At 36.4% G+C, this 15,024-nt stretch overlaps 1 protein-coding gene across 1 annotated transcript; it reads left to right on the top strand.

Moving 5' to 3' along the window:
• LOC109833189 (uncharacterized protein At4g26485-like) lies at positions 581 to 2,282 on the top strand. Its single transcript, XM_020400776.1, has 3 exons — positions 581 to 1,086; positions 1,533 to 1,737; positions 1,828 to 2,282. The coding sequence occupies exons 1-3, from the start codon at positions 912 to 914 to the stop codon at positions 2,102 to 2,104; spliced, it is 657 nt and encodes a 218-aa protein (XP_020256365.1). The 5' UTR covers positions 581 to 911; the 3' UTR covers positions 2,105 to 2,282.

Genomic DNA, 15,024 nt, shown 5'->3' with positions numbered 1-15,024 from the left:
CGCCATACTCTATAATCCAAACTCGAGAGCCTGGAGTTGGGTGTGGTCGACTGATGCGGTCGACCGTCGAAGCCTGTAGTTGTTTTTTGGGCTCTGTCATTTGTCACGGTCAACCGTCACGGTCGACCGCGTATCGGGTCAGGCCCATATCTGAGTTTCATGTTCTGATTTGGATTGGTGTTTAATATAAATACAAACACACGTTTTAGGGTTTCGGTAGAGCAGTATAGGGGATTTTTGGAGCACAGAAAGGAGATATTTTCTGGAGCTATTGGTTAGGGTTTTGTTTGAGAGATTAAGAGCTTTGTTGGTGAGATTAATTGGTTTTGAGAGATTAAGAGCTTTGTTGGTGAGATTAATTGGTGAGTTTGAGTGATTTGTAATCTCAGTTTGTATTCTTCTTCTCTATTAGGTGAGATTAATTGGTGAGTTTGAGTGATTTGTAATCTCAGTTTGTATTCTTCTTCTCTATTAGTGAAAACCTCATCCCCTTCTTACCCCGTGGACGTACATAGGCAATTTGCCGAACCACGTAAAAATTAGTTGTTTGTGTTTGTACCGTTATTTTGGTTTGTTTGGTCTTCTCTCTCGGCGTTTGGTTTGGTTCCTCGAAGCATAACAATTGGCTTCTGGGCACAACAACTATATCACTCTAAAATGACGTGGGAAAGAGGAATTTGAGTTTCGTGTGGTAATCTTACCCTTGGTAAGATGAATCTTTTGATTGGTTTCCAAACTCTTCACCTTCACTATAATCAGACTTACATTTACTACTAACTGCCTCGAAAACGCTCTCTCTCTCCCTTGGAAATAGGGGAGATTCAAAATGCATATTCTTTGCCACTCTACTCTATGGTTTCGTGTATAAATTTACCCTCATCTTCTCTGATAATTACTAGGTGATGCTTTGAATGGGTGAGTCTACTCTCAGTCGCAGAGGAAAGAGACGAGAGAAATGGATAAAACACTACTCCAGTTCTCACAAGATTTTACTTGTGGGAGAAGGAGATTTTTCATTTTCTTCATGTTTGGCTAGGTCCTTCGGCTGTGCTCTTAACATGGTGGCTACTTCATTACACTCTGAAGGTAAAACTATCTAATACAACATCACCCGTAGATATAGCCCTTTATTTTTTTCGAACTAGCTATCCCTATTACACGGTAGAAACTATCAAGCGGTTTCTGTCAACTGAATAGATTATGCATCAATGTTGTCTAGCTATATCCTTGGATCCGTACAGAACACGAGTGTTCATTTGAAGAACTAAATAGATGCAAACATTTGTACATGCATTTTGACGGATGGTCTTGTGCGCATATGCGCATTCATAAATTATGCTAAAATGCTTAATGTTGGCTCTTCTTTTAGAGGCATTTGATGTGTTTGATCTTTTACTTGCATATATTCAAATGCATGTTGATCAATGATCTTTTATTTGCGTAGAGATACAATGTTAAATATCCTCTCAAGTTTTACCAATGTACTAATGTTGCTTCTTATCCGTGATATGTATTTTATGAGTAAATGTCAGAGATGTTGCCCTTGAAGCATTGGACTTCAGTTGCACATATTGAGGAGCTCAAATCATTAGGGTGCACAATATTGCACAATGTGGATGTCAAAGACATGCATGAGCATGATACACTGAAGACCATGAGATTTGATCGAATCGTCTACAACTTCCCCCACGCTGGCTATTTCCTTCACCTCTCTGAGACACACAGAGAACTCATTAGGTTGATGCTTACTCGAAAAGTCCTTATTTCATAGTCTCTCATTACTCTCTCATGGCTGATATCTCAGAATATGTTTTGCGTTTTGTATAGGAGGCATAAAGAGTTGGTGAAGGCATTTTTCACAAGCGCGTCGAAAATGCTTTCTAAGCACGGTGAAATTCATGTATCACATAGAGATGACCATCCGTATGTAAAATGGGAGCTCGAGAAATTAGCTAATGAAGTCGACTTGGTTCTGATTGAAAAAGCGGAGTTTCAGAAGTCGGATTATCCTGGATACCACCACAAGAGGGGTGATGGCAGAAGGAGCAACAAGTCCTTTCCTCTCAAAGAATGCTTCACTTTCAAATTCTCGACAAGTAATTAGGTTGGAGGGAGAAATATGATGAGGAGAATTGGATTATAAACTTCCATCGTGTTAATTATCTTGAAAAGTTTGAATCATGACCAATTAAAATGTCAAGATTGGATGAATAGAAATATTGCGCTTTCGAACCACTGGATAAAATGTGTATTATGCAATGAAAATTGGACGGTCAACTCCATTCTCGATCTACATCTTAAGATGTCTATTAATGAAAAATCATGTGTGTTGAGGGTATATTACACATGCATCAAGTGGTAAAAAAAGTAACGGTTTCCAGACAATTGGATAAAAGAGAGCTCTTGATGCATGGGTTAGACTATAATTACCATGGATGATCCATTCCTTTCATCATGATTTAAATGTCTTAAAACATCTACAAATTAAAAATCATAATGTTTCAGTACTTCTAACACATATTTTCCACTCTCTTTAGGTTGTATTATTATGAAACTCTTAATTTTACAAGCACTTGATGCATGAGTAACTATAATCCGGTACGTCTAATTTTTTTATTTATATACCATCTAAGACATATAGATTGAAATGAATGGAATGGATCAAGCAAATTTATTACATATAGTATAATTTTGAAAGTGGGCATAACAAATCTAGTTATGCCCTAGAAAGAAATATATCTTGACACACACACAGACAGAGAAATGAATGTCCTTGGTACTAAGGACAAACTTGTACCTTAATAGTGATGTGGCTCATTCTAATCCATTCATTTAAATGAACCCCATTTTAAAATGTCTCGTTGAAAATGAGTAGATGAGATGAGTCATGTTACTACCAATGACTAAAATTGGTCCTTGTTACCAAGGATACTCATATTCCTCATATATATATATATATATATATAATATATATAACTTATTATATATAATTATAAATATATATATAATATATAATTATATATATATATGAATAATAAGTATAGGTATATATATACTGAGAAAAAATAAAGAAACTTGTACGGCAAGTAAGTTTAGGGTAGTGATGGTGGCGCTAAAATATTGTCCCTGACATTTACATTGGAGTTGGTGAAGAGTGGTTGGAGGCACCTAATCTTCGAGAGTGTGATGTAATGGGCAAGATTAGTGCCACATCACTACCAAATCTAACTTGGTACAAAGTTTCTCCATCTCTCTCTCTTCTCTCTCTCATGCGCTGCCGTCATCATCTCATCTGCCTCTCTTTTCTCTCTATAATAGTATATCATTATATATATAGTAGATAATATATATATATATATAGTATATATATATATACTATATAATAATTATATAAGTATATAGTGTATATATAAAATGGGTATGCTTGGTAAACCGAGCATAAAAATTTTATGTTTGGTAAGTAAGGTGGCATAATCCCCTCCATCTCATGTCAAATGGTTGGCATATCCCAATGCACTTCTCAACCATGTGAATGTGAGTCCCACAATTTGAATGGAGTGAAAGGGATATATGTCAGCCTGCACTAACCGAAGCAAAAATTTGTGTTTGGTAGCCAAGCATACCATATATATATATATATAGTATAGAAGAAAACTTGTGTCAACCTTTAAGTGAACGTCTACCAAACTTCTTACCATTAGATGGTTTCCAATAGGGATCCTTGCATGATATATATATATATAATATATATATATATATATAATAGTGATAAGTTATATATATATATATAGTATAATAATATATATAAATATATAATATATATATAAGAAAACTTGTGTCAACTTAAGTTGACATCCACAACTTAAGTTTGAATCCACTCAAAGAGCGGTGTGGCTTACCATTAGATGTTTCCCATAGGTGATTCTTAGCATGAATAATATATATAATATAATAATAATATCATATATAATATTATATATATATAACTAATGATAATATATAATATATATAGTATATATATATAGTATGAAGAAAACTTGTGTCAACTTAAGTTGACATCGCACACAAAACTTCTTAAACCATATAGATGTTTTCGCGTAGGGATCAACTTGCATGAATATGAAGTAGAACTTTAATATATAATATATAATATTAATCATATATATATAATATATTATGTGTGTGTGTAGTGTGGTGTGTGATGTGTGTGTGTGTGTGATGTGGTGTGTGTGCTGGTGTAATGTAGAAGTTTATGCGTGGACAATTATTGCCCATATCCACTTAAGTTGATAGGAGTCTTTGCAATCTCTCCCTCTCTCTCTACAGGCAATCATCTCGAATCTCTCTCTCATCTATATATATATATATATATATATATTATAATATATATATATATAATATTATATAATATAGTATATAATATATATATATATATAATAATATATAATAACTATATATATATCGAACTAGAATACAACTGAGTTGGTAAGAGCTCTGGTACCAACTTTTTTATACACTGATTTTGCTTTGAGACTCATGCTCGCATGTGATGCACATCAAGGCATAAATCTCAAAGGTAGCCTTGATGTGCAGCACTAATCTCAAAACATAATCAACATATAAAAAGTTGGTGGATAGGTAATCCTGATGGTCTAATACATTAAAGGGATCAACCGTTGGATCTGTGTGAACAAGTCCCCAAGTCCACTAATCCAACGACCAACGTCTTTTTGATACACCATTAATGTAAAAGACCACGACCACTAGACGCTTTCTCCGAACGCATGCGTAAGTTAAACTATATATCAAATAATATCACGATTTGTATCAAGCATCCTTCATGTTAGATTGCACTTTGTATGCAAAATTGCTTTTGTTGGTTAGATAGAAAACGATCAAATCATATGTGTATTTTTTTTACCAATTCAACATTATGTACTGTATGAGACTACGAGTTGACATTCTTCGTGTGGCAAATACATAAGGATAAAAATCCCACACAAAGCCTCATGTGTATAATTAGGAAAAGCATCTAAAACATGTGAAAGTGGTTAGTTTGGATATGTAAATTGTTGACACAAGATGTGGTTTTTTGGTCCAAAAATAGAAAATTTTCATATCTAAAGGTTTCTGAGTGTAATTACTGAACAACACTTAAACCTTAACTTGTACTATAAATAAGTACCTTGTACAGTTTTTTTTCAATAGATAATTACCTCGTAGTTTTCATATTGTATATGTGGCAGTAAGACAAGGGGTTACCATTCACCAGATTACCCTTTTTAATTGAAAAAAAATTGATTTGAGTTTTTACGTAAAACACTGAAGGCTGGTTGGTTCATATGTTTTAACTTTTAGCTACATAGATTTTACTGATATGAGAGATTTATAAATAATGCATTGCATCCGAGCGTCATGTTTTATTCATCCATCCTTTGTTTTCCCACTCCCGCCCACAAATCTATTTTAGTGCTGCTTTGTAGAACATATGACTTTGCCCTTTTTGTCCTTTTTCAAAATTGAAAATTTTGATATGACTTGTGCTTCTTTTGATTTTCTTCCTGAACTATATGCACCACCATTAAAAACAGTAGGGTACTGATCTCTAGGGAGTTGAACTCCCGTGAAGTTTTTTCTCATAACAAAACTTCAAGTTTTTTCTCACAAAAAATTTCAACTCCCGTGAAGTTTGAAATTTTTTTTTTTCAAAAACAGACCCAGTTTCATCCAACTGGGTCTGTTTTTGTAATTAAAGTTGAAATAGGTCGTTTTTTATAAATAAATTTTAAAAAGGGATGGTTTTGAAAATTTGTCCGTGCACCTACAAGTGTAGCATTGCAGCATGTAAAGCTTAGGAGTCGGGCTTAGTTAATAACTGGAAATGTATACAGGGTTAGTCTGTATTGAGGTTGCCTCTGCTACATTTTAGCCATTGGATGTAGAGGTTAATGGCTATAAATTATAAAGTGAGGCATGATATCAGCTCACAAGAATTGGAAATGCGGTCAGCAAACTATGTGTAAGATTGTTGCATTCATAGGATAGGAAATAATAAGAAATCTAGTACATTTATAGGAGGTTAGACTTTGATCCTGTTGAGGACAAAATTGTTGGGACAAACCCGGGGCCTAATAGAGCAGGGTCGCAGCAATAGTAGAGCAAAAGTAGAGATAAAATGTTGGACACACAGATTTACGTGGTTCGGTACTTGATTGCCTACGTCCACGGGCAATGATAGAAGAATTCACTATGAGGAAAAAAAACTCTGGAGTTACAAACTCTCTCTTTACAATGAGAAACTCTCTCTATTTTTTCTCTCTCACTCTTCTTATATAAGAAGTTGTTTCTGTGATGAGATTTCCTTAAGGATTTGGAGCCCTATTTATAGTTTTTAGAAAAACACTATACACAATAAAATATTAATATTTTACTGTAGCAGTGGGGCCCACAGTTTTGTTTTCTTCTCAAATTTTCAAAGATGGCTGCTGCTTTTTCTTGATTATCAACATGTGGGCGGCTTGGGCTCTGACAATCTCCTGCAGTTCGACTAACAATCAAGGAGGAGTTTTTGTTACCACAAGCGCCTGTAGCAGTGGATCTACTTGTTTTACCTTTGACCACAATATTAGCATATATTCTTGTGTATAGATATTATTTGGTATCCTTGACCGAATAATATGTTGATTTTGTGAATATTATTAGTTCCTATTTTACGGGATTTGTTTCCTATTTTACGGGATTTGTTTAGGAGATTTTGTGAGGTTTTTCCTAATTTATAGCTTTGTAATGTGGTATAAATGGGGAGACCCTGATTGAATGAGACACAGAGAAAATTCCCCAAATCTCTTGTTCTTACTTTTTGGTATCAGAGCAACAGGTCTAATTTCTTCTGCATTTTTTTTTTCTTTCTTTCTCTTGTTCGATCATGGGGGATGACGACAAGAGCAGTGGCGCCACCAACGTCAATCCGATATACACGCTTTCTTCGCAAGATGGCACGGGGGCGAAAATTACTCATGTAGTCCTCACTGGGCCAAATTATGAAGAATGGGCGAAGGGTTTCCGGGTTGCGTTAGGGGCAAAGCGGAAATTGGGGTTCATTGATGGAACTCTCAAGCGGAAACCGGCTAATCCCAAAGAATGGGATGATTGGACGGCTGTCAATTACTCGGTTATTGCGTGGATTTTCAACACTATCGAACCTCGTGTTCGGTCCACCATTTCGTATCGAGAGACTGCCTATGACTTGTGGGAGGATATTCGCTCTCGTTTTTCGGTCGGTAACGATGTTAAAATCTATCAAATACAATGTGGTCTTGCCGAATGTAAGCAACAGACCAATGAAACTGTGATGGACTACTATGGTAGACTGAAGAAATTGTGGGACGACATTGAAGACTATGACCCGTTGCCGAGTTGTGAGTGCTCTAGTTGTCCCGTAACTCTCCGCAACCGTCGCGAGGCTGATAAGGTACGCGGTTTTCTTATGGGGCTTGAACCGTTTTATGCTACTGTGCGTTCTAACATCCTAGGCACCAAGCCCCTACCCTCGATGCAATTAGTTTATTCTCGTCTTGTGCAAGAAGAGGAGGTTCGTAACATGACCCAAGCTCGGGTTGACATGGCTCCAATGGCCTTTTCTGTACGTGACAGTAGTGGCAGAAAGCAGCCCGGGACTGGTTCACGCTCCAGGTTCACTTGTACCTATTGCAATAAGGATGGGCACACTGAAAGTCGTTGCTGGGCGAAACATGGCTATCCCTCGGACCGTGATCCACGCCGTTCTCGGGAGGCCTCTACATCTACTGCTCCTCCTAAAGTGAATGCTATTCTTGATGAGCCACAGGTTGCTACTAACATGGTGCGCTTGAGCGGTAAGAAAAATTTTACATGGATTGTCGACACCGGTGCGTCGGCACATGTTTGTTGTGATAAACGATTATTTGCTACATGTCACTCCATTACCCCCATTAAAATCGGTTTGCCAAACGGTGCCAGTTTAATTGCTCATACGGCCGGGACAATCAAACTTAATGATCACTTGCTCATCTCTGATGTTTTATTTGTCCCGTCTTTCCAATATAATTTGCTCTCTGTCTCGCGGCTACTCTCGGCTCAACAACTCAGTGTCCAATTTACTAATTTTCAATGTTTGATACAGGACCATGCCTTGACGACGATTGGAGTGGGTGAATTATCAGATGGGCTCTTTTACCTGACTATGAAGGAACCAATTCGTGTGAATATCGTTACCTCCAAGGACGATGTTGAGTTGTGGCATAGACGGATGGGGCATCCTTCTTCTCAGGCAATGGAGCATTTACCTTCTATTTCCCGTAATTTTGTTCTTGATCCTTGTGACATTTGTTTTCGGGCAAAACAGACTCGTAATCCCTTTCCGTTAAGTAATAATAAAGCTGCACAATTGTTTGATTTAATTCATTGTGATGTGTGGGGACCGTATCAACCCAATCGTGCGTGTGACTCTCGATATTTTCTGTCTATTGTGGATGATTTTTCTCGCTGTGTTTGGGTCTATTTGATGAAAACTAAGGATGAGGTCCCCCGCCTTCTTCGTGAATTTTTCTCGCTTATTGCTCGTCAGTTTAATTGTCATGTGAAAATTTTGAGAAGTGATAATGGCACGGAGTTTCGTGGGCTTTTACCGTATTTTCGTGAACATGGGATCATTCACCAAACCTCAATGGTGAAAACACCCCAACAAAATGCTCGAGTTGAGCGTAAACATCGCCATATTTTAAACGTTGCTCGCGCGCTCCGATTTCAAAGTTCTTTACCTCTTGATTTTTGGGGCGAGTGTGTTTTGACCGCGGCTTATTTGATCAACCGTACTCCCTCTCGTGTTTTGGAGAATAAAACACCTTTTGAGTTACTTTTTCACCAAGTTCCTGACATGAGTTTGGTTCGGGTTTTCGGATGTTTATGTTATGCTAAAAATATTCATCCGTCTGATAAATTTGATTCCCGAAGTCGTCGTTGTATTTTTCTTGGTTATCCCTTTGGTAAGAAGGGTTGGCACTTGTATGATCTAGAAACGGGTGTTTATTTCCAATCTCGGGATGTCCGTTTTATCGAAAATCAGTTCCCCTTTGCTGAACCTGTCACAATCAGCAAGCCTGATTCGTCTTTGGCAGTTGACTCCTCCATTACACAGGATGTCTTTGATGTCGAGGGGGGGAATGATGGGAGTGATGATTTTGTCGAGCATGTTACTGATAATGCAGTAGGTCTTGAAGATGCCATACCCGCTGAGTGTGACATTGCACGAGATGATAGTGATGGCAACGTTCTCATAGATGTGCCTGATGAGAGTGCTGAGAATACGGTTAACATGGAGGAGGGTGAAGAATTGGGTCGTGGTCACCGGGTAAAACGTGACAATACTCGTCATAAGGATTATGTGCGTTGGGACAAAATTAACGAGCATATTAACACGACATTGGTTCCTTCAAATCTGTCACCCACTACCATTTCCGTCTCAGGTACTCCGTATCCCATTGCTAATTATGTTGATTGTGATAATTTTTCTCGTGCCCATCAGCAATTTCTTGCAGCTATTTCTACTGAAATCGAGCCCAATTCTTTTAAAGAGGCTCTTCGTGACCCAAAGTGGAAGAAAGCTATGGAGGAAGAAATAGATGCGTTAGAAGCAAATAATACTTGGTCAGTGGAAGACTTACCACCGAATAAGACGGCCATAGGTTGTATGTGGGTCTACAAGATTAAGCGCAAGTCAGATGGGTCGGTCGAACGGTATAAAGCAAGGCTAGTAGTGTTTGGCAATCATCAGGTGGAAGGTATTGATTTTGTCGAAACTTTCGCTCCTACTGTCAAAATGGTTACTGTTCGTACTTTTCTCACTGTTGCTGCAATAAATAATTGGGAATTGCACCAAATGGATGTGCATAATGCTTTTCTTCATGGAGATTTGTCTGAAGAAGTATATATGCGATTTCCACCCGGGTTCGGTCACGTTTTTCAAGGAAAGGTTTGTCGTCTCCGTAAGTCTTTATACGGATTACGTCAAGCCCCGCGTTGCTGGTATGCTAAACTTGCCACTGCTTTGTGTTCGTATGGATTTTCTCACAGTCCCTCTGATCATTCTTTATTTGTTTATCGTAAAGATGCTATTGTCCTTAATATTCTCGTTTATGTTGATGATTTGGTCATTGCTGGGAACGATGGTGCTGCTATCAGTGATTTTAAAACTTATCTAAATCATTGTTTTCGTATGAAAGATTTGGGTAAGTTGAAGTATTTTTTGGGTCTTGAGGTAGCCCGTAATCCTACTGGTATTTTTCTCTGTCAACGGAAATACACTCTTGATTTATTGACTGAGACAGGATTGCTTGGTTCCAAGCCTGCTAGTGTACCCATTGAGGAAAATCACCGTTTGGCGTTGTCTTTGGAACCAATATTTAGTGAGCCTACACGATATCGTCGGTTGGTGGGCAAATTAATTTATCTTACTCTTACTCGACCAGAGATTAACTACTCCGTGCACATTCTCGCTCAGTTCATGCAGAATCCCTCGCAAGCACACTGGGACGCAGTTATGCGGGTTCTTCGTTATCTTAAGGGCAATCCAGGTCAGGGTATTTATCTTCGTGCCAATGCTTCTATGACACTTGAGGCTTACTGTGATGCTGATTGGGCAAGTTGTCCCATAAGTCGTCGTTCACTCACCGCATATTTTGTATTTCTTGGTGGTTCGCCTATTGCTTGGAAAACAAAGAAGCAGGATACTGTGTCTCGTTCTTCTGCTGAAGCAGAATATCGTGCAATGGCTTCCGCTACAAGTGAGATTATTTGGTTGAAAGGTCTGCTTCGGAGTTTGGGCATTGACCATCCATCGACTGTCCCACTTCATTGTGACAGTCAAGCCGCACTTCATATTGCTAATAATCCAGTTTTTCATGAACGCACCAAACATATTGAGATAGATTGTCACTTTGTTCGCGATGAGATCGTGTGAGGCACTATTGCGCCATCATATGTGAATACTGCATTTCAGCTAGCTGATATTCTTACAAAGGCTCTTGGGCGATCTCAATTTCATTGTTTGCTAGACAAGTTGGGCATTTCTCGATTACATGCTCCAACTTGAGGGGGGGTATTAGCATATATTCTTGTGTATAGATATTATTTGGTATCCTTGACCGAATAATATGTTGATTTTGTGAATATTATTAGTTCCTATTTTACGGGATTTGTTTCCTATTTTACGGGATTTGTTTAGGAGATTTTGTGAGGTTTTTCCTAATTTATAGCTTTGTAATGTGGTATAAATGGGGAGACCCTGATTGAATGAGACACAGAGAAAATTCCCCAAATCTCTTGTTCTTACTTTACACAACCAAGGAGGAGTTTTTGTTTCCACTTTTTCTTGGGTTAATCGTGGTAGACGTCTATGCTACTGTCTAATTGCGGATAGACCCCCAACAGTTTTGTTGTTGTTGTAGATAGAACCCCTAAGCAAATTTGTTTGAAGGTCATACCCTTAGGAGGTCTATTTATAATAATAAATTGAAAACAATTTCGACTCAGGAAAAAATAAATAAATAACACTCAGGAGGTCCATCGGCAAGCAGGCGATAGTATAGGGGGTGTATCTGCAATTAACCTTCCTGTCTTTAAACTTTCTCTCATTACTTCATAGTTGTTTATGTTTCATCGCCTCGCTTGTCTATATGCTCATTTCTCGGTCAATTAATTTGTGCAGGCGCTGCTCTGTACTGTTATAACCTGCATCACAGTAGCTGCAATTTTTCTCCGTTAGAAGCTACATTAAGTTGCGTGCTTGCCCATATCGACAGAGCCACCCAGTGGCGGACCCACCTTAGTTCAAGGTGGTTCACTTGAACCACCTCAGATTTTCAAAAAAGGTTATATACTATACATATCATCAAAAATACCAAAGGTCTCTACAGCCTATTGGTATCAAAGCTGGTTTAAAAAAGTGAGTAAGAGGTCTGGAGTTCGATACTCCAACCCTTGCACATTTGCTTTTTCTTAACAAACCTCCCCTCATTTTTTCTTATTCTTCTGTTCCTTTCTTTTCATCCCTTTTTTTGTCTACTCCTTTAAGATCTTCTAATATTATTTTTTCTTATATATATAAGCCAAATCATTGCTTAAAAAACAATTTTCCCTTTAATAACTCTTCCTTTATTATTTTTTCTCCTCTATTATTATTTGAAAAGAAAAATCAAATGTATATTTTGAACCACCACTAAAAATGGTGTAGATCCGCCACTGGAGCCACCCCCACCCCCTAGGTAGGAAATGTAACTTTACATGGGTCAAGATCATCAACTGTCGGTACTGTATATTCATTTCGGAGGGTGGGCATGCTCCGGTCTTTTGTATGTTGTAAGTTACTTCCAGTTCTACATGAAAATGCATTAGGTTAATTAGAAGAGGAATTTTTCAAAACAGCCTCAAAAAGTTTTTTATTTTTCAAAATCGACCTGTTTTTTTTTTTATTTATCAAAATCGACCCACTTTTTACCACGTAGGCTTAATGATGTTCCTAAACAGTCGGGGTTGCAAACCCCGACTGTTTAGGACATGAAAATTTTGGGTTTAAGAGTTCTAATTGGGGTTTAACACTCTCCTAAACAGTCGGGGTTGCCAACCCCGACTGTTTAGGAACTTTATTAAGCCCACGTGGCAAAAAGTGGGTCCATTTTGATAAATAAATAAAATCGGGTCGATTTTAAAAAATAAAAATCTTTTTGAGTCTGTTTTGAAATTTTGTTCTAATTAGAAACATCAATTTGGCAGTTACACGTACAATATTTCTCCTGCTGATTCGTCTTTCTTTTCTTTTTCTTTTTCTTTTCCTTTTTTTTCCTTTCAGAATGCTACCCTGAAAAATTATCTGTTGATTTGTTTCTGACCCCTAGATAGATTTGTGTTTGAACTAGTTATTAGAGCATCTCCAACCATAAAACCCAAAATGATGTAATTTTTACACCAAATCACTATTCCATCTCCAACCCATTACACCAAATATTACACCAAAAAGAATATTCTTTTTATTATTCTTATCTTTTAATATTTTTATCTATTTAAAATATTTAACAAATTATATAATTATATAATACATTACATATAATTAATTATAATAATATATTTTATGAATAAAATAAAAATCTTAAAAATATAATAGTTAATATAATTATTTTACTACTCTAATTTCCAAAAAGAATATAATTATTTCTTCCATTGTTGAATTTTATTTTAATAATTATTTTATATTCTAATTTCATTATAATAGTTAATATAAAATAATATATATTATTAATACAAATATAAATAACAAAAGAAAAAAAGTTCGTTTCTGTATTTCTTCTCATAAAAGACCTTCCATATCAAGTTTTTACAAAAAAAAAATTATTGCGCCATCGTTACAGTATTACGTCATTTCTGACGCAACACTGTAGCGGCCCGCTATTTTAGCGGGGCCGATGGCGCCCGGTTGGAGTGAGAACCGGACGCTAACTTGGTGTTTTACGTCCTGTTGGATAGGCTCTTAGAAACTCTCCTTCAAAATAGATGAGTCCGTTACATGACTTGAAGGTGCGCATAGTGGCTATCCGGAGGGCTCCTTTGGTTGTAGAATTCTGTACTCAGTTGTATTATTAGCATCACAAATCAACACCAACTATGCCATAACATTGAAAATGCGCAAATAAAACGTCAAGCGTCAGCAGGCTGGTCAAGGGAGCTACAGGAATAAAATTTCATATGTTGCGGATCTAATCCGCCAACTTCTCTCGGTTGTTCATTTTGCAAAACCACGTGACCGACAACAAGATAATCGAGCATTATTTCATGAGGAGAAACTTCTAATTAATTTATGAGATGCGACGTGTGGTGGCTTCAGGGATCGAGATCACGACTTTTGGATGCCATGAGTTACGTTCAATCATAAGCTAGTTAATATTTTTCTTGTTTAGGGTCAAAAAGTTCAAACGTTTTAGAGCGAAGTATAAAACAAAAAATACATAATTCGCACGAATAAGCAACAAACCAGTGGACCATTAGCCCATAGAGAAAATCGACACAAACATAGCCAAAAATTATAATTCAGAAAGAAGCGAGAAAACTGTAAGCCATTAGTCTCTAGAATAATTTCCAAAATTTGACAAACGTCGACTAAACTACCTCTGAACCTCTCATTTGGCAAAGGAGATGACAGCTCATATTCAAAATACCCATAGATATAGATAAATAAAACAACAAAACTCTGGCGTGTTTCATGTGGAAAACCATCATTAATTTCAGAAAAGCGACCCACCGTGGCCTCATAATCCATGTGGAAAACCATCTGGGGTGTTTGTTTCACTTTTTTTTTTTTTTTTGATATAGGGTGGATTTCAAGTTTTGGGATGTAAAAAGTGCTTTTTTGAGTTTTGGTATTTCTTAAACTTTGTTTGTTTCACTTTTTTTTTGGGATATTGAATCCCTAAATTATAAAAAAATAATATATTTTTAGGATTTGTGAAATCATCTCTTTTGTTTCAACTTCTTTTTGGGATATAAGGTGGATTACAAGTTTTTTGGGTTTTAGAATTCCATAAACCATGTTTGTTTCAAAACCAATTTTGGGATATTGAATCCCCAAATAATAAAAAACAATTATATTTTAGAATTTATGAAATCCTACAATTGAGAGAGGATGTAGGTTGGATATTGATGTATTAATGCTTATAATATAAGATTAATATAAGATTAATATATTAAATATAATATTATAATAATATAATATTTAATATAATACATCTATTCCTCTATAATTATAGGAGGACCCAAGAATCACTGTTCATGCTTTAGTAAATGCTGCAGTAAATTACTGTAGCATTATATATATAATATATTATATTATATAATAAATAATATATATATATATATTATATATAATATATATATAATATAATATATTATACATTATATATATATATTATAATAAATAATATAATATATATATATAGATAA

The sequence above is a fragment of the Asparagus officinalis genome, chromosome 1 (assembly GCF_001876935.1).
Source record: "Asparagus officinalis chromosome 1, Aspof.V1, whole genome shotgun sequence".
Lineage (NCBI taxonomy): Eukaryota > Viridiplantae > Streptophyta > Magnoliopsida > Asparagales > Asparagaceae > Asparagus > Asparagus officinalis.
The sequence above is the reverse complement of the archived record's forward strand: the minus strand, read 5'-3'. Positions and strand labels throughout refer to the sequence as shown.

Excerpts from the sequence above, each read along its gene's own strand:
- LOC109833189 (XM_020400776.1), top strand. The coding sequence starts at position 912 with ATGGGTGAGTCTACTCTCAGTCGCAGAGGAAAGAGACGAGAGAAATGG. Across the intron at positions 1,087-1,532 it reads TACTTCATTACACTCTGAAG|AGATGTTGCCCTTGAAGCAT; the intron begins GTAAAACTATCT and ends AGTAAATGTCAG. Across the intron at positions 1,738-1,827 it reads ACACACAGAGAACTCATTAG|GAGGCATAAAGAGTTGGTGA; the intron begins GTTGATGCTTAC and ends CGTTTTGTATAG.